This window comes from Camelus dromedarius, chromosome 17 (genome assembly GCF_036321535.1).
Source record: "Camelus dromedarius isolate mCamDro1 chromosome 17, mCamDro1.pat, whole genome shotgun sequence".
NCBI classification, from domain to species: domain Eukaryota; kingdom Metazoa; phylum Chordata; class Mammalia; order Artiodactyla; family Camelidae; genus Camelus; species Camelus dromedarius.
This window is the reverse complement of record NC_087452.1, coordinates 38,192,109-38,215,420: the sequence shown is the minus strand read 5'-3', so window position 1 is coordinate 38,215,420 and position 23,312 is coordinate 38,192,109. Positions and strand designations below refer to the sequence as shown.

Sequence of the window (23,312 nt, the reverse complement as noted above, 5' to 3'; positions counted from 1 at the left end):
CCCAAGAACAAGTGATCCAACAGGGAGAAGAAAGCAGAAGCCATAATGTTTTTATGAAACAGGCTCAGATGAGACATACCAACATTTCTGCAGATAAACCAAGACAGAAGGTGGGATGGGACTCCACAGGGAATATATCCTAGGAGAATCACTGGAGACCACTTTGGAAGCTGACAACCACAGCTAATGACCTTTTCCTTAGTCTATACAATCAGTATTTAGGACAGGATCTTTTCTACAGAGCTTTCCAACTCTAACACTTGACAATTGTATGATGCAAGAAATTTCTCACACCTTATGTTTTTGTGCTTTGATCACAGCATGTACTTAATATTTGTTAATGAATTTTAATATCTGTATTTTAATTATTATCATAAATTCAGCATAATTTACTATTTATATTCGTAGAGCCATTATTAATAGTGATTATTTAGTATTTCAAGAGGTTCTTAAATCCAAACATTTCTTATTTTCTGCATTCTATTGTTAGGAAAAAGAAGCAAATCACTATATGTGCTGTTCTTAGGGATTTACCTTAAATGCTAAATTTCCTAGTCTATTCGTCACTGTATTTCAGCCTAATCTCTTACGTTTACATACATTGCACAATACAATATTCAATCATATCCCGGAGGTTCTGAAGCATTGGAAATATATGAAAAATAATATAATTTATTATATTAAATAAGAGATGTTCTATTTTAACAGTTTAGTAGTAATTAAAAAGCAAAGTAATTTTTAAAAAACTCTGTGGCTCCCTGACATGGTAAGTACTCAGTGATGGTTTCCTGAATCCCAAATCTAACACACAGAGGACAATTCCAAAGTCAATAGACTAAAATCTGGTAACAGAGAAAGGCACAAAGGGATGGGGCTTTAACCCATTATCTAATTACTAACTCATTCATTCAACATGTTCATTCATTCAACAAATTCTGTGTCTGGATAATCCTGTCCCTAAGAAGCTTCTAGTCTGGTAGTCACAGACAATTATCTTTGACCTTGATGAAGCCAATAATTTAGTGTTTTAATATCCTGGAACATTTGGTTAAAAAAAAGTAAATAGATGCATATCTAATAGCATTTATCTGGCGAAGGAAGATCTGCTGTTACACATGTCAGCCCTCAAGGCAATGTAATGACAAATCTAGTATAGAATCTGAAACTGGAACTCTTAGAACTTTTAATATCTTACCAGAATATATCTTTCTTTTCTTTTTAAATACATGGTTTTAAGCATTCTGAAATCTCTAGAACAATTTATTAGAGGGTGAATTTTTTTCTTTATAAATACGGACAAATTTTAATGACATATGTATACACGGTCCGAAGCACAGGGTGTCACATCCACAGCACAGTGAGCCCAAGGCCCTTCTCTGTGGAAGGACCTCTGCTTCCTGGCCCCTTCCACCCACACTGTTTCTCATCCGCTCATATGTAACTAGGAAAATGCTAAATTCTACTCTGTTTCACGGCCTATTCAGTAATTTCCACAAGTAAAAATAAATCTGGTTCTGATTTGGTCATGTTTCCTACATCTGGGGGAATAATTAGGATTTACAAATTTTGCTTACAAGACCAGGGGAATGAGACAAGGACAATTTATAGAGACTGTTTACTAGGCGAGACAAAAATGATCAGAGGCTTTCGAGAGCTTTAGCGAAGCATCCTAATGTCTGGATGCCTCCCTGCACTTTAAAGCGTTATTTTTCTAGTGGGAACAGAAAATGCAGAGAAAAAACAAAACAGAAAACCTCCCCAACAGTAGTAAGGACAGGACTGTTTCAGAGTCTAAATTTGTGCAAAGTACAAACTACTTTGGAATCCTCTCTGGCTAGATTTGGGGTTATTTTATGGCCTTTTGGGAGCCACACTTTTTACTGATATCAATCACAATCAGTCTTTTTGGGGGGGATAAAAAAGGATTTGCACTTTATCAAGGATAGGTGTGGAGTCCTTCTAAAGTGCTCACATGTAATTCCTCAGAATGTATTCCCTTCCCTAGTGATCCCAGAAAGACATATGACCTAACTGTTTCCATTTTTGCCAGAGTACCTATTTTAAGATTCTTCTTTTTTTTTTTTTTTGGTCCGAGGACATCATCTGTCATTTACTTAATATATTAGCTTCTGAACTATGTATGAGTCAACAGACTCAGTCTGATTAAGTGGAGATTTAGTCAGAGTCCACTGGGCGTTGGACCCTGTGCTGGGTGAGGGCGCTCAGGGTAAGGAAGCATCACATGGCCAAGGGTAGAGAGGCAGAGACACAGGAATGGGCACCACGGCCCTCTGTCACACAGCAGACGAGGCTCTCTGGAGGAAGGAGGGTCTGAGCAGCTGACAGCGGAGGGGAGGGGCACGGGTGGTCAGGGTTATGAAACAGCAGGGGTGCTTGGGAATCCATGAGCATTGCAATCCTGCTAGACCCCAAAGTAAGAGGGGCAGTGACAGCAAAGGGGACCACAAAGGTGCCTAGGAGCCAAAATCTGTTAGAGCAGTAATCACTCTGAAGAAAGCCATCATTTATGACTTGGAGAGAAATCTATTGTGTGAAAAATCAAGTGCAAATGGCTAACAGCCCCCACCTGAGAACCTTCTTAGGCACACACAGAAGTCTGAGAAGGGTGCCTGGCTCACGTGCCCTCCCAGTGCACGCCACCTGTTCACTGCCTGGTTGCATTCGGGCCATGAAAACAGGTAGGGCTGCTGCAAAGGTGGAGTTCTGACTTGTCAGCCAATCTGGTTTGATGGTACTGTTTTACCCCATAATTCCCTGCCCTTCTGCCCAGTGATGCAGGTCAGCCAAGCATGAGATGGTTCTCCTCCATCACCAGACTCATCTCTCCCCTGGCCTCCCACCACCCCGCTTCACACTGCGTGTCCTACACTGTGTCCCTGCAGCCTCGCTTGGCCTGCCTCACTGGGCACAGTTTGGGCAGACTGTGAAACAGGAGGGTCAAGCCACTTGCCCTGAGGCTGCACAGGACTGTGAGACAGACTCCTGACACAAGAGGAAGGGGAAAGCCAGCTCAGAGGGCCGCTCGAACTCTTGACACACTGGAGACTTCAGTTTACCTTGACCTCGAGCTTACTGGACCGGGGATGACCTGCAGCCCTGGGACATGAACAAGCCCCTCCCCAAGGACCGAGGCTCTGGCACTGCCTGCCACTGGCCTTCTCGGAAGCCAATTCTTCCTCCGCACTCAACATTTCATTCAGAACCAGATGTCGGCAGGTCAACACAGATCACACAGTCAACAAACACTTCAGTACCCTCACTCGATGCTGCGAAACTTAACTTTCCATTAAAAAGGCATGTATATATACACACACCGTAACTCAGAGCACAGATTCATAGAAAGAAAAGTTCAGAGGCTCTTGGGAAATGTTGGAAATGGATTAAATATACTTAACCCTAGAAAATCGGCATCACTTAATGCAGGCTGACCCAGCTGGCCTGCCGGTCAAGGGCCTCTTATTTGATTTGAAGCCCTTGGGGGCCATAATTAGCGTTGTGGTGTCTTCTTAAAGTCTCATCTGCTCTTTTGACTGATTTCCAAGGCTGTTCTCTTTCTCAAAGGCTCCATTTGGATGGGCTCCCTGGCTCTGCGGGCGCCCGGCTCCCGAGAGGCGACCGTTCTGAGGATGCTGTGTCCTTGTACACAAGGCCATCCAGCGAGCAAATGGTACCTGGATAGGGCTCCTTTCTATTTTTAACTGGATCCTAAAGTGACTCAGAGCTGAATACATCAATTTGAAAAGAAATAAAAGGGCATCAGCTAGGATGATATTTACTGTCTGGAATTCTTCGGAAAGGTCTCAGCAACTGAAGTTTAATCATTTGAAAATGCCCTTTGCAAAGCAAACAACTTTATTTTCCCCAGTTCGCCTCTCACCTTCAGGTACATCTCATTTGCTTATAATATTTAGAAACGCCACAGTTCCTTATCTGACACCGAAAAAGAACTGCTCTGGGTACCTTTTCTTTCCCTGTTCCTTCCCACGCTCACCACTGCCCCTCACCAGAAGCTGGAGGCGTCACCGGAACCCCCTGAGCACATCCCCTAAGGGGTCCACTGCTCCCGTGTTAGAATCACTGGAGTGCTGGCTAAACAGTGCACATTTCCGGGCCTTCCCACAGACTCTGCAGTCCAACCTTTCATTTTTTAAAACAAAAAACGGAGGTGCAAAGATGCTACCGGACTCATTCCCGGTGGCAGAAGACAGCCCACAACTTGCTGGTTCTCAGTGTTCAGCTAATCCCTGCTTGGGACCCAGCTTTGCTGGGGGCTGGGGGCCTCGGGGCAGAGGCATGGGGCAACAGCCAGGGTTTTTAAGTGTAGGTATCTGGGCCCCACCTGAGATTTAGGGGCTCAGCATCTTCCTGGTGTGGAGCCTAGCCACATGCATTTTTGCAAACTTCTACTTTTAAGACACACAGCCCAATTTAAGAATTGCCCACTGACTTAAATTTCTCCATCATGTTTTGTCCATAAAATGGGGACTGAGTTGAAAAGTAGCAATTCAAATATAAGTTAAACATACTACCATAGTATGAGTAATAATTTCTACTGACAAGTTTGTTGTCAATTTCTGGTCACTTAACAGTAAAAGATCTGGGGACAGGCTAGGCATTAACGAGATTTTTTTTCCTCAGTATGTTTTCAGTACGTCCATTTTTGATCGGGGCTCACCAACTGACCAGAAGACAAGGCAGAAGCTCTCTCTGCCTCTGGCACATGGGAAAAGCTCAGTCATGCGCGGCTCCACTTGTTTAAAAAGGAGATAGTTGGGGGGATGGGATAGCTCAAGTGGTAGAGCGCATGCTTAGCATGCATGGGGTCCTGGGTTCAACCTCCAGTACCTCCTCCAAAAGTAAATAAAATAAATAAATTAACCAAATTACCTTCCTCCCCCACAAAAAATAAAAATAAACTAAAAAGTAAAATAAATAAACAGCAGATAGTTAAATGTCAGAGTGGGAAAAAAAAGAAAGAAAAAATTCTATATCCTCGAAATGGCACTAGTTGAACAAGTAAACTGAATGTCAGTGATTTTCAAATTCATGCCAGTGAATGTGAGTTTTTAAAAAGCGCAAAATGGGTGACCTTCCATACCCAGGACTGTTTAGACCTTTCGCAGGCAGTGGCATCAGGTGGAGGGAGGAACACTTTTCTGGCCCTGGGAAGCCACAGGTACTCATCATGGCCACCCGCCTACTTGACGGATCCGAGACGCTGGAGCTGCATGTGCATGAATTTGCCACCTTTAGTGCAAACTAGGAACATTCTCTTTGGGGGCAGTTATATTGAGTCAAAACCTATTGGACATCTCTGTCTCTCCAGACCCTTAACAACAACATCAGCACCAAATAATCACATTTTCTTAGCAGGTGGTATTAATCAGAACCACATCTATGTCCTCAGCAGAAGACACCCCAGAGAAACTTAAAGCCACTTCGATTTTTTTTCTTTTTAAATAATATAAAATAGAATTCGGTTAATGTTTCATTTCTCAATAAAGGATCAGTGTCAACAAAACCGCCTCTGACTCTGAACTCTGCTGTACTGTCTGGTAGGGCGTATCTGAAGACATGAGGATCCAGGAGCTGAGACTACTGGGAGCTTATTTAGTCTTGTCCACAGGAAACACTAACATCCACGAGTCCCTCAAAAGCAAATGCGACAGCTCTGAAGTGGGACTTTTAGGTAAACATATTTAGTAACACGAGACATGGCAATCACATCCAACATCAAGAAAGACCCTTTGCTTTTTAGACAAATGCATGGCAGCATGAAATTCTGAGAGAGAGGACAGCTTTACTTAACCCGAAGCAAGATCTCACCTTGACCTGGAGTGTGCACATGGCCAGCCAGGGAGCTGCCTGCCCCAGGCAATAAAACCTCACTTCCAGAAATGTAATCAGTGGAGAAACTGATTTACCAAAACTCTTCCAGAGACAATGCTGTACAATTAAATTTTTTTTTTTTGCTTACATAACCCCTAAAAATTTTGGATACTAAGGACCCTCTCTCCCTCACAATTTTAAGTTGACATCTAAAATTTTCATCATAAATTAAATAGTGTCAAAACGTATTTCCTAGTATACTGTAAACACACTTAAAAATAAACTATAAGGACACTCTTTTAAAGATATCCAAGAGACGCTAAACACTGTACTGATATGATACCCACCATCACTCATTCAAAAATACACAAACATGCTCTTAATTAACTGGAAAAATTTTGTTTGTCCTTTTTTCCCCTCTTTGAAATAATATTTTATTTCCACTTCTCCCAAAGAAGCTGATCCTAATTTTTTTTTTTTGCTTGGAAGTCTTTATCAATCATTTGCTTATACTTTGCTGCAATAATTTTATGCCCCAAATTGAAACTTAAAAAGCCTTTAAAAGTTCCTGTGACTAGAAACCCCACTACAAGTATTTAAAAATTCTTCAGGACTGATTGATCATTACAATTATTATGGATACATAAATGATAAAACTATATAAACAGAGTAAATGTTTTTATTAACAGTTATTGACTGTAAATTTCTAGATATATTTTGGAAATGTAGCTCTTAAGGGGAGGAGGGGTAATTGGGGTGCTTTAATCGAACACGGCTGAGCCCTGGCACCTCCACTTTGAAAGGTTCTCTGTCACCCGGGGTGGGGTTTAACTGGGGATGAGGCACGCAGTAGCGTTCAAAATGGTGGGGGGGTGTGCCCTCCTTCTGCAAAGTGCCCACTTCCCTCGGCACCCTTGGGAGGTTACATGCCGGAAAGAGGACACGTGTAAGTTGAGTGTCTGAACACCATAGCGGCTCCATGACTGTCCGTGCCCACGTGTTCCTTGCAAATCTAAGAAAAGTCGCCATTTGGAACCTCCCGGTTCATCCTACTTCTCTGCCCCTCACCCAGGTGGTCTCAGCCTCTCCTCTAAGAGAGAGCTGAGCAAATTCCTTAAAATATTGAATGGGGTGCTAACTGAGGAGCCTGCAGACCTGTCCTCTGGTCTTGGTCTCACCCTGACCTTACCCAAGGTTTACTGAGGAAATGACAACAAATCCCACTTTGCCTGATACTACAACTTGGTTTCCACACTTGATTCATGGCTTCAAATCTCATGTGCACCATACAGATTATGCAAAAAGAAATTTTACTCTAAAAATTTCACCTGATGTTTAAATCTTTGTTCTAAAAAAAGAAAAAAAAAAGAAGCATGTGAATGTAAGAAGGAGATACTTACCATATGTGTCTGCTGCAAATGGCATTAGGGAATTTAAGGAATTATTCAAACTACCAACATGAAGGTGGAATATTCCTTATTGACTTACATTAATGTTTTAAACACAGAAAAGTATACAGAAAACAAATGGCAAATGATCCCGCTCCCAAAGAATTCCTGTTGACCTTGAAAACGTAATACACCTGCATGGTCAGAAAATCCCAAATGGAGGTGAAATAAGAAATCTTAATTCCTCTCCTCAAAGGCAACTCAGGATAGGGTAGGGGGCAGGGGGTCCTTCCAAGACAAACAAATGCCCAGATCAGTATTCATCCATTTATCTTCCCTTCCCTCCTCTTTTTCTTTAAAATTTGACCCAAAGGTATCATATTGTTCTGTATCTTGCTTTTTCCACTTAACAAAATAGTGACACACACGCGTCTTTTTTTTTTAAACAATAGGTCCCTAGAATTTTATCACACGAAACCGTATTATACCACAATGTATTTAACCAGACTCCTACTAATGTATTTAGTTATCTCCAGGTTTTTGCTGATAAAAATGTTTCGATGACTATATTTTGGTACATGCTGCAGATGTAACCATTTCCTTAGCAAGAGTCATTTTGAGTTGGAGGATAGTTTAGACTTATGCATTCTAGAAAGGTAGAAACAATTTATACTTCTGCCAAGATTGTATAAAAGTGTCCAATTTCCCCACACCCATTCAGGACAGGTTATCCACCAACATTTGCCAACAGAATGGATGTAAGATGGTATTTCACTGTTGCTTGAATTTACATTAATTTTGAGTGAGGCTGAATATCGCTTCATATGTCATCCTTTCATATGTTTGATTACTGGATTCTTTTTTCATGGATTTATAAAACATATTTTTGAGCTAAAGTACTAAGCATTTTTTATACATTGCCATTATTTCCCCAGTTTGTCCAATTTATCTTTTGAATATTCTTTTTTTTTCCCCTATGATATAGAAGTTTCAAGGCAGTTGCCCTTACCTGCTGCTTGAGTGCTTCCAGAGATTCAAATTCCAATCTGGCCAGTTTCATCTGGATGTGTCGCGGCTTATCAGGTATGGCAAATGCAAGGATGAACTTAAAAGCCAGGAGTGCATGCTGAAAACAAGAAAGAGTGCACGTTGATGGGGCTTGTCAGACCAGCAGGCAAGGAAACCAGCCAGCACCTAGGCACCCTGTGATCCTACTCAATCTTGGGTCACTTCTAATGACTGGCCTGTGATGTGTCACAGATCATCCAGGTCCATGAGTTAGAGCTAATCCACTCCAATGTGGCCCATTCAATAATTACTGATTTGCTTCGCTTCATTCTTTTAAAATCAGATATTCCCCTAAAATGCTACTCTCAATGAAAAATAAAGTTTATTTTGAAAAGGCTTTCACAAAATGTTTTTTTCTACCTGTGTCTTAATCGTCAATGTATTTCAGTATGTAACACTTACAGAGTCAATTCTCCCTTTGCCCAAAAGCATCCTCCCTTGTGCTGTGTGTGAGGCTGAGTTACATGAAATGTACATGTGCCTTAAACAGCAGGTGCCTTGAATCTTCTGTATCCCCAGTAGTGCCTGGCGCAGTTTCTTTCATGAAATGATAATTAATAAATACTGATGAAATGACTGACTGTAACATACTACCTCACGCTGCAGATTCCAGATACTGTGGGATGGAAAAGTATACAGAAATGTAGAGTGTATCCTTTATAACACATAAAGTGCAGCCACTGTCACATGGGAAACTCAGACCCCGGATATTTTATTCCGCTTCTATGCCAACATCACACAGAGGTTCTCTATAACACAGTAATACGAGGTTTATAATTATGCTTCTTCCTCTGCATGAACAGAAATAAACCAACAAGGGTTGCTTCCACTGGGAAGCCTGCTCCTCAGATGCACAGCTTCAACTCTTGATGCTTTTCTAATTGTAACCAGGATCAATACCCATAGAAATCTGAATGATCATAGGAATAAAGTTGCCTCTTTGATGGCAGCATGAATTACTAAGTATTAAAAGCTGTAAAATAAAATTTAAAGGTAGGAAATCATGGAAAGGCATGGTGAAAATCAGTGAAGGAGATGGAATAGCCTCTAAGAAATGTTACACTGAATTATTGACAGAAAAAGAAAACAGCTGGAAAAAAAAATAAGTGAATTCCTTGGTGTGATATTTTCAAGAGGAGGAGGAAGGATGAGGAAGGATAAATGACGTGTGGGTATCTCCTGGGAGAAGCATGAAGTAATGAAGGAAATTAGCATCATGCCAGAACAAGCAGTAATTCAATACAAAGACCTGAAAATCAGCAGAACCCCAGGGCAGGCCGGGCACTGCCTGATGCTAACGAGAGGTCTGGAGTGGACCAGGAACTGGCAGTCTTCACTGCAATGTGACTGCTGTGTTTGAAGAAGGAACTGGAAGACACTGACTAGGTGTCAATAGTATGAAAACAAGAGGACAAAGCAGCATGGATCATGACATTATATATTGCAATTCTGAACTAAGTGAATTGAATTAACAGGAACTTGAATATTATCTAGAAAGAATAAATGAGTAATTCAGAAAAAGCTATCCTGCATCAATATTTCATTCCAATGGAGTACTGAGATGTAATTTTATACAAGATTTAACTTCTTCAGAGGAAATGTTAGACAAGAAATAAACAAATTAGTAGATGAAAAGAAATCTGTATTTTTCAGAAACCGTGAGACCTCAAGTTTCCGGACCCCCACCATGACCCAGTCACTGACCCCCTTCCACCTCTCCTAACTAATCTGTCCCCATTTTCTCTTCTCTGGGGTCTCGGTGGGAATTCCTGAGAAAGAAGGCCCAGCCGAGGTATTCCCTTGTGCACAGGGTCCTGTAAGATGTGTTGACCCTTCTCTGGGAACCCGGCTGGCTCCTGGGTGACTGGGCAAGGCTGCCACGGCCTTGGTGCTCATAGTTTCCACATGACATATTCATAAAACTCTGCTGAATTGAAAAAGTTGGTATCTACTAGACAATTAGTTAAAACAGGAAGTCATTTTAACATGGTAAAAACACTTATGTATCAGTAAGCTTTTGAGTAGCTCCCCATAGTTTATTCTCCTAAAAACATTCTATAATAAATGCATTCAAAAGCTCAGATGGAGAGAAATCATTTTCTTTTGAACTATATTTGCAAAATAGGTTCCTAGTAGATCTACTTGTTTCAAGTTTGTCATTTCCTACTGAACAACTCTAAGGTCATGTGCTTTGAAGGCCCCCCACAAACCACAGAGCCCAGCACTCTTTAGCTGACTCGCAGCACCATGGAGAGCCAGCGGGAAAGCAGCACTGTGTCCATCCACTCTATTAATGCCTAGCGTCCTGGCTCACGGTCTAGGTGGGGAGATGAGGTGGCCATCACGACACCACACCTAAGTGTTCCTGCCAGGCTACATCCAAGGGCCAGGAGTGCTCAGGCCGGCAGATATCCCAAGCACCCCAACTTTCCACAGGTGAGAGACGGCTTGCTGACGGAAGTTAAGTTTGAGCAGAGACGTGATGGATGAGAAGGAGTTAGCTAGGCAGGGGAAGGGGAGGAGGTGTTTCAGAGAGGGGACAACTGTTCAAGGGGGTGGGGAGGGTCAAGAGAGGGGGCCACAGAGGCAACTAGGAGCCAGTGACGAAGGAGCCGGGTAACCAGGCTGAGGAGTGAGGAGGTGCTGAAGGCACGGACATGGGAATGACTCAATCGGATCTCTCCATCTGTGGCAGGGAGGGTGGACGAGTCAGCAGGCAGGTCGGCTGCGTGACCTGAGCCGGGGAAGAGCAGCGGGGTGAAGCCCCAGGAATGACCTGAGGGCTCATCGGCAGAAGACTGGATAGGAGGCTGTGACGCACCCACTGAAGGATTCGCACAGGATGAGGAGCCAGCTGGATGGGAGCAGGGGCCTGTGTGGGCTGGGTTTTTTCGGTGTCTATGGATTGTCTAAGCAGAGACTTGGTCACACAGTGTGACAGAGGGGTCTCAAGTTCACGGGAGGGCTGGAGGCTGAGATCTGGGAGTCACTGATGCCCACGTGTGAGCGGCAAATAAAGCCGCGGGAACAGGCGAGAGAGAAAATATGAGGTGAGCCAAGATGATGGCAGAGGATGGAACTGGGGGGGGGGGTTGCGGGGACCAAAACGGGCGTGACTAGCAGAGGGGCGGAGCCAGAGGCAGGCTTGAGGAGAGCAGGCTGGCTGGGTGGAAACCCAGGAGGCTCAGAATTACAGAGCCAAGGGGAGAGAAGGGAGCCAGGCGAGGTGCGTGCTGAAGGCCAAGTACTTGAAGCCTGAGGAGAAACATTTGGGTGTAACCACCAGGAGGGCTTCTGGTGGCCCTGGTGGGAGGGTTCAGCTGAGGGGCCACAGAAGCAGGACTGTGGGTGGGGGGATGCTGAGAACAGACCGGCCAGCCAGGCTGCAGGAGGGAAGGGCTGACGGCAGGGTTCTCCCGCTTGCCAAGGAGAGGTGAGGCTGGAGGAGACCTGGGCTGGCCAGGGGTTTGTTCTCTAAAGGTCAAATCCTAAATATGATGAAATGCTTCTAGGGAGGAAGTGAGAAAAGAATCAAAGGTGAAGATCCTGGAAGAAGTTCCAAGGCCCAGACGCAGGGCGCCGGGCCAGGCAAGGGATTGGCCATTAACAGGTGGTCTGACACTGTCCCCGTCGAGGAGGGAGGGCTGGCCACCAGGAACAAAAAGCATGTAAGGGCACTAATTTGAGGCTTAAGAGAAGAATTCTAGAAGAAATTTATTACTCAGAATATGCAATTCAATGCTTCACATGAGGAAAGACATGTGAGAATTACACAGTGTTCTCACTTTTCCTTCAGAGATCTAATCATAAATCATCAATAAATAGCCTTTCCTCAAAACAGATAATCATAAACCTCAGCAAAAAAAAGAAAAAAGTGTCAAAAAACAACGAAAACGCCAACTTTATTAACTTGACTAGGAGAAAACACATCAACATCTTCACAATGAAATTTTGTTTGGATGGCAGCACTCGGCAATCTCGTTATCTTCAGTCTTTAACAGACATGCATTTACTTGGGAAAGAACACTTATATGCAAAAGAGCACAGGGATCCCACTCCACACTTAACAAAGAATTCCCTGTGCCCTGCCAGGCTCTTCACCCACCTGGTCACCGCTGCCCACGTGCCCAGTAAACAATCCCGACCAGACAAGTTGCAGCTCAGAGAGTCTGCCTTTTAATCGAAAGTCCAGGAAACTGGGGGAAGCAATCACTTTGGATTCACCCACGCTGCAAATACACACAGGGCATGGATGCAGGGCCAGACTGCTCAGTGGCCTTCTCCCACCTTATCTCTCAAAATCTTCTGTCATACCGGTTCCCCCCACTGACTTTGCTACACTCTCAGAAATTCCACCAATTATAGGTTCATCTGGCTTAAGGCACATCATCTTTAAAAAGTGAAAATATACCTCAGAGGGTTAAGGATGATCACCATTCACAGAATTAAGTTAATTAAGTTAATTAGCTGGTGCTGGCAATCACTCTCTGTACTCCCTCCACCCCCAATAACCTTGAGTACTTGGGAGAGGGGTGAGGAAGACACCACTGCAGCTTCAACACAGGGTACCAGCCTCAAGGAAGATGGGTAAAGAGAAGCAGAGAGGAACCAACGCTGAATACTCAGGAAGGGATAAATCAGACACACACTCCCCTTCCTTCTTACTGGGTTCTTGTACCCAGGATCCAGAATTCAAGTTCAGCATCGTGATGTGTTAAGTAAGCTTTTGTAGTCTACCCTAGAAACCTAAATGACATTTATAGAACGATTTCAAAAGATCAGTTTAAAAAATCTTGTTTATACTTTCCATACAGAAAATCTGTTTCCAGGCTGGGAACCACTCTCTGCTAACTGAACTGAGAAAAAAAAATGCAAAAGGCATTTTAGCTATTTTTACTTGTTTTCATAAATAAAAGAAAACCTATGGTAAAATACAAATCTGCTTGGATTTAAAGAAAAACACACTTGAAATGAATAGTTGGACTGGCTTTTCATAGCCAGTATATGAAAAGAGAAGACATCTTGTGGGCCAGGATTGTGATTCTTCACCAACAATCTTCTTTTAAAGTGAAACTCACAAAATTATATCCTAAACAGTGTAAAGGAGGAAAGAAACAGGGAGGGGTGGGGTGGGAGATGGGCAGAATTTTGAAACTAATAAATACAAAGAAGTTGGCTACCCATAACGATATGCTTCAAATAATGATTATAGGGTGTCTCAGTTGGAAAAGAGAAAAAGAACAGGACCAGAGAAAATAAGCACGCAGAAGCTACTGTTTTCTGGTGCCAGCGGTAAAGTATTGCCTACTCTGCCATCACTGTGTTGCTCACCTGTGGTCACGGCAGGGCTGTCAGACACTTGGGAGTCTCATGCCAGGTGCACAGAGAGTGAGTGGAACTGTTTTATTTTACAAAAACTAGAAAATTCATGATATGATTGACAGTAGCAGCTGTGTTTGTGCAATGTGTCCACAACCCTGTCTCTTTTGAAACAGAAAATGCAAATGAGAGTTGAATTCTTGGAATCCTGAAAAGCTAATTCGACTTCTACAGTGGTATGTTGGCTGCATTACCTTTTTCCATTCAGAGCCCAGTGAATAAAAGAGACTCCTTCAAAAAATGCATCCTCTGCTGATTATCAGACAAATTAAAAGTCAAATGCCAATAAAAATTGATTAATGAAGCTGAGATTTAAAAAATTATAGAATTAAGCACTTAAGGAAAAACAAACCTCAGGGATTTTCATTTTAAGGTAGTAGTTCAAGCATGCACATCAACTACCTCCCCACGGTCCCCTGAAATGACAGAATGATACAGTCTAAAAAGAATGAGACTGGAAAACAAGAGAATTTGCCAAAACTTCTGAATATAGGACTTATGGAGTGGAAAGTGCAGCTCACATCTCCTGAGACAAAGGCAGGTCCTCCCAAGGAGCCTCCAAGGGAGGCCAACATCAGATTTAACCCCACAAAAGACAGGAGTAGGGCAGGGAGTCAGCACCAAAGTGAATGCGTGGAAGAACTGCCTTTAGAAAAGATGGGGCTGTAGGAACACTTTCTCATGCCACCTTGTAACATAGTGACTGCAAGTTCTACTCTTGCACTAGAGCCAAAGACCTACCCTTTAAAGAAAGCATGTGGTCTTCTGGAAGGGTTCTTTGTGTGGGGTTGCTGGGGCCAAGAGGGAAGCTGAGCACAATGTCATGCCAGACTCCTACTGAACACGTGGAGGCCAGGGTGATATTAGCAACATGGCAGGACAGGAAGCCCCAAACCTTGTTCCCTGACAGAGACACTGATTTAACAACAATATACAGTCCAAAAAGCCTTTGTGAGAACTCCAGAAAACAGCTAAGAAGTACAGGATTCTGGGCAAGCCCAAAGCCAAGAACAGCTGCATTAAAATGAGTAAGAAAAGCTGCTGGATTTCTCCTCTGATAACTTTTCTCCAAGCTGGCACACTCAACACAATTAGGAGAAAACACCCAGCTTGTGGTTTCTCCTCCAAGGGGGAGAGAGAAGAGTGGAACGTACATCCAATGTTCAAACTTTTCAAGGATTTCCCTAGGAACTGGTTTCTGTCTCAATATACTCAGAGCACTGGAGAGGACTCTACATACTTTGGATGCCTGGGGGGCCAATGAGAACAAAGGAGAGATGGGAGGCTTGTTGAAGTACCAGAGAACCCGCGGTACTGAAGACAGACACCAGAGGGAGCAAGAGAATACAAACTCCTAAAAAAGAAACCAGCTGACCTCCTTAACTGGGAAACTACATGCACAAGTCCAGAAAAAACACATCCCCAGGAAAGGTTTGAGACATTCCCAGAATCTCTAGTTGGGTTGACTGGGGGAGGTCTTTGCCTGTAGAAAGCTAGTCTATAAAGACCAGAAGAGGTGGCTGCTTTTTCAAATCTCAGCAAAAAATAACAAGGAACATGAACAAAGAGGGAAATACGGTATAATCAAAGGAAAACAATAAATCTCAAAAAAATGACCATAAAGAAACAGAGATCTATGAATTATATGGCAAATAATGCAAAACAATCATCCTAAAGAAGCTCAGTGAACTACAAGAGAACACAGACAACTAACTGAAATCAGAAAAATGACACATGAGCAAAATGAAAATCTCAACAAAGACATAGAAACTATAAAAAAGGAACCAAACAGAAATTCTGGAGCTGAAGAATGCAGTAACAGAATTGAGACATTCACTGGATGGGTTCAACATCAAACTTGTTCAAGCAGGGGAAAAGAAAATCCATGAAATCTAAGACAGGCCATTTGAAAGTATTAAGTCAGAAGAGCAAAAAGAAAAAAGAATCAAGAAAGATGAAGAAAGCTTAAGGTATTTAAGGGACACTATCAAGCACATCAATATATGCATTATGGGAATCTAAGAAAGAGAAGAAAGAGAAAGAGGCAGAGAGCTTATTCGAAGAAATAATGGTTGAAAATTTCCCAAACCTGAAGCATGAAGTGGACATCTCAATTCAAGAAACTCAAAAGACTCCAAGTAGGATGAACCCAAAGAAGCCCAAACCAAGATAACTATAATCAAACTGTCAAAGGACAAAGAGAATCTTGAAAGCAGCAAGACTTGTCACATCATGTACAAGGGAGGTCCCATAAGATTATCAGAGTTCTTAGCAGAAAAAATACAGGCCAGAAGGGAGTAAGATGATATACTCAAAGGGCGGAAAATAAAAACCTGTCAACCAGGAATACTATATCTGGCAAAACTTCCTTCAAAAATAAAAGAAAAATAAAGACCTTTCAAGATAAACAAAAGCTAAGGGAATTTATCACCATTACCTGCCTTACCAGAAATGCTAAAGGGAGTCCATTAAGTTGAAATGAAAGAATACTAGACAGCAACACAAGAGCATATAAAAATATAAAGCTCTTTGGTGAAGGTAAATATATGGACAAATACAGAATACAACTATGGTGGTCTGTACATTACTTTTAATTCTGATATAGGATTTAAAGGATAAGCACATAAAAATAATTATGACTATAAAGCTATGTGAATGAACACAAAATATAAAAAGCCATAATTTGTGACAGCAATAACACAAATGGGGGGATATAAAAAAATAGATATTTTGCATGTGACTGTAGTTTTCATCAGTTTAAAATAGATTATTATAAGATGCTTTATATACTCTCCATGGTAACCACAAAGAAATGCCCATAGAAGATACACAAAAGAAAAATGAGAAAGGAATCAAAGCAAGTCGCTACAAAAAATCAACAAAGCACAAAAGACATCCAGAGAGGAAAAGGACAAAATAACTGTAAGACCTACAGAAATGAATAAAATGGCAGTAATAATTTTGTTACTATCAGTATTATTACTTTAAACATAAATAGATTATATTCCCCAATCAAAAGACATAAAGAGGTTGAATGAATAAAAAAAAAAAAACAACAAGATCCAACTACATGCCATCTATAAGAGACTCACTTTAGATGTAAGGACACATGCAGGATAAAAATGAAAGGATAGAAAAAGATATTCCATGCAAATGGTAACCAAAAAAAAAAAAAAAAAAAAAAGAGCAGAAGTGGTCCTACTTATATCAGGTAAAAGACTGAGATAAGAAACAAAGAAGGACATTACATAATGATAAAGGGTCAATTCATCAGGAAGATATACTAGTTATACATATATACCCCTACCATCAGAGTACCACATATATGAAGCAAAAATTGACAGGACTGAAGGAAAAAAATAGACAATAATGAATAATAGTAGGAGCCTTAAATACCTCACTCTCAATAATGGATAGAGTAACCAGACAGAAGATCAATAAGGAAATAAAGGACCTGAACAGCACTGCAGACCAACTGGGCCTATCAGACACACACAGAACGCTGCACCCAACAGCAGCAGAACACACGCTCTTCTACAGCACACATGGGATATTCTCTAGGATAGATCACCTGTCAAGCCAAAAAAAAATCTTAACAAATTTAAGAAGATTGAAACAATATCAATTATCTTTTTAGACAACAATGGAATTAAACTAGAGATCAACAGCAGAAGGAAAACCAAAAAATTAACAAATGTGAAAATTAAACAGCACATTCTTGAATAATCAATGGGCCAAAGAAGAAATCACAGGGAAATTAGAAAATATTTTGAGATAAATGAAAATATCAACATTTATGGGATTCAGCAAAAGCAGAACTAAGAAGGTCATTTATAGTAGTAAATACCTACATTAAAAAAGAAATATGTCAATTCAACAACCCAACCTTATATTTCAAGAAACTAGAAAAAGAAGAACAAATGCTACCCAAAGGTAGCAGAAAAGATAATAATGATTAGAGAAAAATAAATCAGAAAATAAAAAGCAATAGAAAAAGATCAGTGAACCTAAGAGTTGGTTTTTTGAGAAGCTCAACAAACTCTTAGCTTGATTAACAAAAAAAGGGCGGGCTCAAATAACAAAAATCAGAAATGAAAGAGGACATATAACCGATGCCAGAAATAAAAAGAATTATAAGAGACTAGCATGAACAATTATATGCCAATAAATTGGATAACCTAGAAAAAAAATGAATAAACTCCTAGAAACATACAACCAACAAAGACTGAATCATGAATAAAATCTGAACAGATACATAACTAGCAAGGAGACTGAAACAGTAATTTAAAAAAAAAAAAAAAAAAAAAAAAGCCCAGAACCAGATGCCTTCATTTGAGAATTTTATCAAGCAGATAAAGAGAAATTACATTTCATTTAAAAAGAGGGTAGAGAGTTTCAGTTTTGCAAGATGAAAATCTGTTGCACAATGTGCATACTGTTAACACTACTATACTTTACACTTCAAAATGGTTAAGATGGTAAACTGTACATTATGTGCTTTTTCCACAATTAAAATAAAAGACTCACAGGCCAAAAACTGCAACAACCCCTCCCCCACAACAAGAAAAGCCAAACATGGAGGGAGGGTTACTGCTGTTCAGGATGACAGACACTCAAGTTCTTCCGACTCAGAGTGAGGCCTGTCAAATCCCCCAGTCTGCTCCCTGCTCCTGAAGCTTCCAGGGACCCTCCTCCTGTAGAACATCCTACCACTGGGGACGCCTTCTAGGGAGCAGACCTGCACACCCACACAGGCAGAGGGAAGCCACGGCAGCTCCCGTTCTCACCAACCCAACCACCACAGAGTGCCACACAGCAGAGGACCACCAACACAATGACCAAGACAACAGAGCTAACCCCAGAGGACAACGTCGGAGCTCAAAGTTTACTGCCCGTGTTGCTATATGAAAAACAAGACAACCTGAGGAGTTAGTCCAGGAACATGAAAACGGAATCTAACAGGATGACATGGGAAATGAGAAACAGTAGCATCCTGTAAGAGGCTAAGAGAAAGGATGACCCTTTGGATTTGAATGCTTAGAAGATTCTCTTTTAAGAAGCTAAGTGTTAATCCTAGGATTATACTTCCTTCTCTTCAGGTTTAGTAACACTCTTTGGTTAAACAGTATATAATATTCATAATATTATAAATGTTCATTCTTCTGCTCTTACAATCAGCTGGGAGACAAATCATTGCCAATTGTAATTATAATTTGTGGTAGAAAAACAAAGGAGCCAGCAAACACGGGAAGATGTAGAGGGTAGGAGAAGCCAAGGGAAGATGAATTATGTTAACAGCCTCATCTTCAAGGAGAGGACAAAATTAAGAGACAAAGTTGACAAATCCAGAAACACATGCATTAAGTCAATTTCTGAAAGTTCTAAGGCAAGTTCTATAACAATTTACAAAATAATATTACAATAAAAATTGAGAGGATAAAGTGGGAAGTCACATAAGTGGGCTCAATAATTCTTTCAGAGCAACAGGTGTTGTCTAAGCTGACAGATCAAGAAAAGGAAGCACATCTCTTAAAGTTACAATGATGACTACAGAGGGGAACCCAAACCAGAAATCATTAGCAGGGATCGCCTCTGGGCAGTGAGAAAAAGCACGGTGCAGGGGGAGACTTCTGCTTTTCACTTTATTACACTGTTTGGACTTTGTGACTCTGCCCCCCCCCCCCATATGCATGCACTACTCCTCTACAGAAACCAAAAGACAGATTCTCTTCGTCTAGAGTGGGATCAGCAAATTTCTTAGAGGGCCATATTTTAGGTTTTGCTGCCACATGTCTCTGGCACAACTACTCAACTCTGCCATCCATTCCCTGCGGCGTGACTAACAACCATGGTCAGTACACAAAGAAACAGGCACGGCTGCGTCTCCTCGCCACTTCATTAACAGACAGCGGGAGGCTTTGGTCCTCGGGCTGATGTGTGCTGCCCTTGGGTACAGCATGTGCAGAAAGACTGAAGACTTTAATTATTTAACCAATTAATTCATATGAATATTCATTCAAAGATGAGAAAGCTTCACGAAATTTGCCTTTGTCTCAATAGTTTCAAGACGGCTTCTCGTGGAGCCTTCAGACCCTAATGCCAGTGGGTCACTGCCAGACCCTGAGTGATGCAGTCGTGGAGGGCAGCATTCGTGACACCAGCACATGCCCTCCCCACCGGGGTCTGCGCCTGGTGCACAGAGGACCCACACACAGGGCGCAACAGGGAGTCACCACCATCACAGAGAGCCTGGGCCTCTGGTCTGTTCATTTGGCCTATTTCTCAAGATCAGTGAATTTTAAGTGAATGAGGAGTTGGGCTTAAAAGGTTAATGGACAGTTGAAATCTATGTGCAGGGTGTAAACCTCCTAGAACAGAGCACAGACAAAACATTCTCTGACATAATCTTAGCAATGTTCTCCTAGGGCAGTCTACCCAAGCAATAGAAATAAAAGCAAAAGTAAACAAATGAGACCTAATTAAATTTATAAGCTTTTGCACAGCAAAGGAAACCATAAGCGAAACAAAACGACAACCTACGGAATGGGAGAAAATATCTGCAAATGATGCAATTGACGAAGGTTTAATTTCCAGAATATATAAACAGCTCATACAACTCAGTAAGAAAAAACAAACAACTCCATCCAAAAATGGGCAGAAGACCTAAACAACCAATTCTCCAAAGAATGCATACAAATGGCCAATAGGCACATGAAAAAATGCTCAGTATCACTAGTTATCAGAGAAATGCAAATCAAAACTACAATGAGGAAACACCTCACACCAGTCAGAATGGCCATCATTCAAAAGTTCACAAACAATAAATGCTGGAGAGGGTGTGCAGAAAAGGGAGCCCTCCTACACTGCTGGTGGGAATGTAGCCTGTTGCAGCCACTATGGGAAACAGTACTGAGGTTCCCCCCCAAAAAACTAAAAATAGACTTACCATATGATCCAGCAATCCTACTCCTGGGCTTATATCTGGAGGGAACTCTAATTTGAAAAGATACATGTACCCAAATATTCACAGCAGCACTATATACAATAACCAAGACATGGAAACACCTAAATGTCCAACGACAGATGACTGGATAAAGAAGATATGGTATATGTACACAATGGAATACTACTCAGCCGTAAAAAATAATGCTATTTGCAGCAACATGGATAGACCTGGAGATTGTCATTCTTAGTGAAGTTAGCCAGGAAGAAAAATACCATATGATATCACTCATATGCAGAATCTAAAAAAAGAAAAAAATAGGACACTAATGAACTCAGCTACAAAACAGAAACAGAATTGTAGGCATAGTAAACAATCTTATGGTTAGCAGGGGAAAGAGGTGGGAAGATGTAAAATTGGGAGTCTGAGATTTGCAAATGTTAGCCACTAGATATAAAAACAGATAAAAAATACAAATTTCTTCTGTATAGCACAGGGAACTATATTCAATATCTTGTAATAACATTCAATGAAAAAGAATATGAAAATGAATATATGCACATATATGCATGACTGGGACATTATGCTGTACACCAGAAATTGACACACTGTAACTAACCATACTTCAATTAAAAAAAAATACAGCCATAAATAAATAAATAAATAAATAAATAAATAAATAAATAAATAAATAAATAAATAAAAAAAAGACGTGTGCAGTGGTAAAAAGCAATAGGAAAAAACTTTAGGAGAATCAATTAAAACAATCAGAGAGGTAAGGGTAATTGGTTACTATAAAAACATGAAAAGTGTTTTACCTTTTCTTCCTCTATTTCATCACTTAATGAAACAGTGGTTTGGGAAAAATGCCAAGTAGACTAAATGAATAGAAGGAAGCAATTTAAAGGGTTACAAGTACATCAAGCCGAATGCTTCATCAGCTCTGCCCTTTAAAAATACAATCTCCACCGTAGGGACTTGTGAACAGAAGAGGCTCTTCACAGGTGAAGAACACTGAGTCACGAGGTTGTCATCTGTCACTGGGGTGAGAAAGCTGGCTTTCAAGGCTTTGGCAGTCCCTGTGTCACCAGAGGACACATCTCGCCCAGCGTTAAAGCTTGTGGCCCTTGAAGGGTCTGACCTGAAGTACAAGGCTCCGTCAGCTTCTCTTAGCTGTAAAATCTCTGCGTTCCCGATACCGCAGCGGGTGCCACTGTCCAACACAGAGCTGGTACGGCTTGTCCTCACCCCAGTCAGGGGCACATTTCATGCACACAGCAGTCTCTAGGCCAGCTTTGATGACTGTGAAAGTAAGTGCAACCTCTAGGAGGGTTATGCTTTATTTGGAGTTTGTTTTGTTTTTCAATGATTATTCTGATCCCTTGACAAGTCAAAAAAACCAGGCAACACTTAGTAACTGTGTGCCCAGAAATGTTCTCTAAGGCCTAGAAGCAAAGTGATGCCCTGAGACTATATGCTTTTGCTTCACTATGTCCTTACTTCATTTACTTGAACTGCACCATCAAGTGAGAATTCAAATCATGCTGGAGAAACACACATTTGTGCCCTTCAAGTCATGAGCCACAGAGGCCAGTGTGAAGCGCTCCGGGGACCGTAAGGCTGGTGGGTCTACCACAGTGAAAGGGCACAAAAGTAGCCTCCTGGAGTCACCTGCCTGATGTCTGGCTTGTCGGAGACAGAGCTGAGCCAGGAGCCCTGAGCCCTGAGCCCTCACCTGACCCCACCAGGCCAGGAGGGCGGGGCTCAGGAGACTCCAGGTGGGGAAGTCCTGCAGGACTGCAGTCCCAACCAACTCCAATGTCCCTTACTTCCTGGCCTCCCTGCCCCTCTGTTTATATTCAGAGATACACAGGTACAGTGGACACTGGAAGAATCTCTGAAGTTGAAAAAAACGTCTCCAAGGCCCGATGGCAGTGGGGATCTCAAGCCACAGTTACAAGAGGGGAGGAGAGTTCTTCCCCTTCATGGCAGTGGCAGTGGCTTAAGGCACGTATGTGACATGAGGCTGTGACTCCAAAGACAGTTCTTCATTCACAGACTTTGTCTTCTTCCCTCTAAATCTTTTCTTTTCTTTCTAGTGTTTTTTTCCTCTTCTAATTTAGATGCTGTGGCCACGGGAACACAATTTGTTCAGTGCAGAACTAAATGAGTTGAAAACTAGTCATATTTAATCACACTTCCTTAAGTCCCAACTACGAGGTAAAGGTACCTGGTGCTTCTCTGACACCACTGGACAAAAGTTCTATCCCGTTCCATTGAGTCTGCCTGCCTGTTCTGGACCAGCCTGAATTTGCCAAGGCCCTGTCTGGACGTGGCCAGTGAAACGTGCCCTGTCGAGGGGCTGCTGGTGCTACCGCATCTCCGGGGTCCCTGGAAGGTTCATGCTCCTTCCTCCTCCCCCAGGACGTCGTCTTCCTTTATTCCTACCACACTCCAGTCATTATGAAGCTTAACTGGGCACGTACAGGGGGAAACAGAAGCTAAAGTTTCCATGTCAGGACCACCTGGGGGACAGTGATGCCTGGCATAGAGACTTTAGAGCTGAAAGAAGCTGACAGAGCCTTTAAATTAAAGTCAGTCACTTCAAGGGCAAGAAATGGACATTCAGGGACGGCGTGTCAGGGCTGACAGTGAAGTTCTAGAGTCTTCACTCCACACAGAGC

General features: G+C 41.9%; 1 protein-coding gene across 1 annotated transcript in view; it reads right to left on the bottom strand.

The window, feature by feature from the left end:
* Positions 1-23,312, bottom strand: part of ANO10 (anoctamin 10) — a 178,149-nt gene that overhangs the window by 37,324 nt on the left and 117,513 nt on the right. Inside the window, exon 12 of the mRNA XM_064496660.1 lies at positions 8,248-8,364. Coding sequence (XP_064352730.1) covers positions 8,248-8,364 — 117 coding nt within the window. The remainder of the gene's footprint in view (positions 1-8,247; positions 8,365-23,312) is intronic.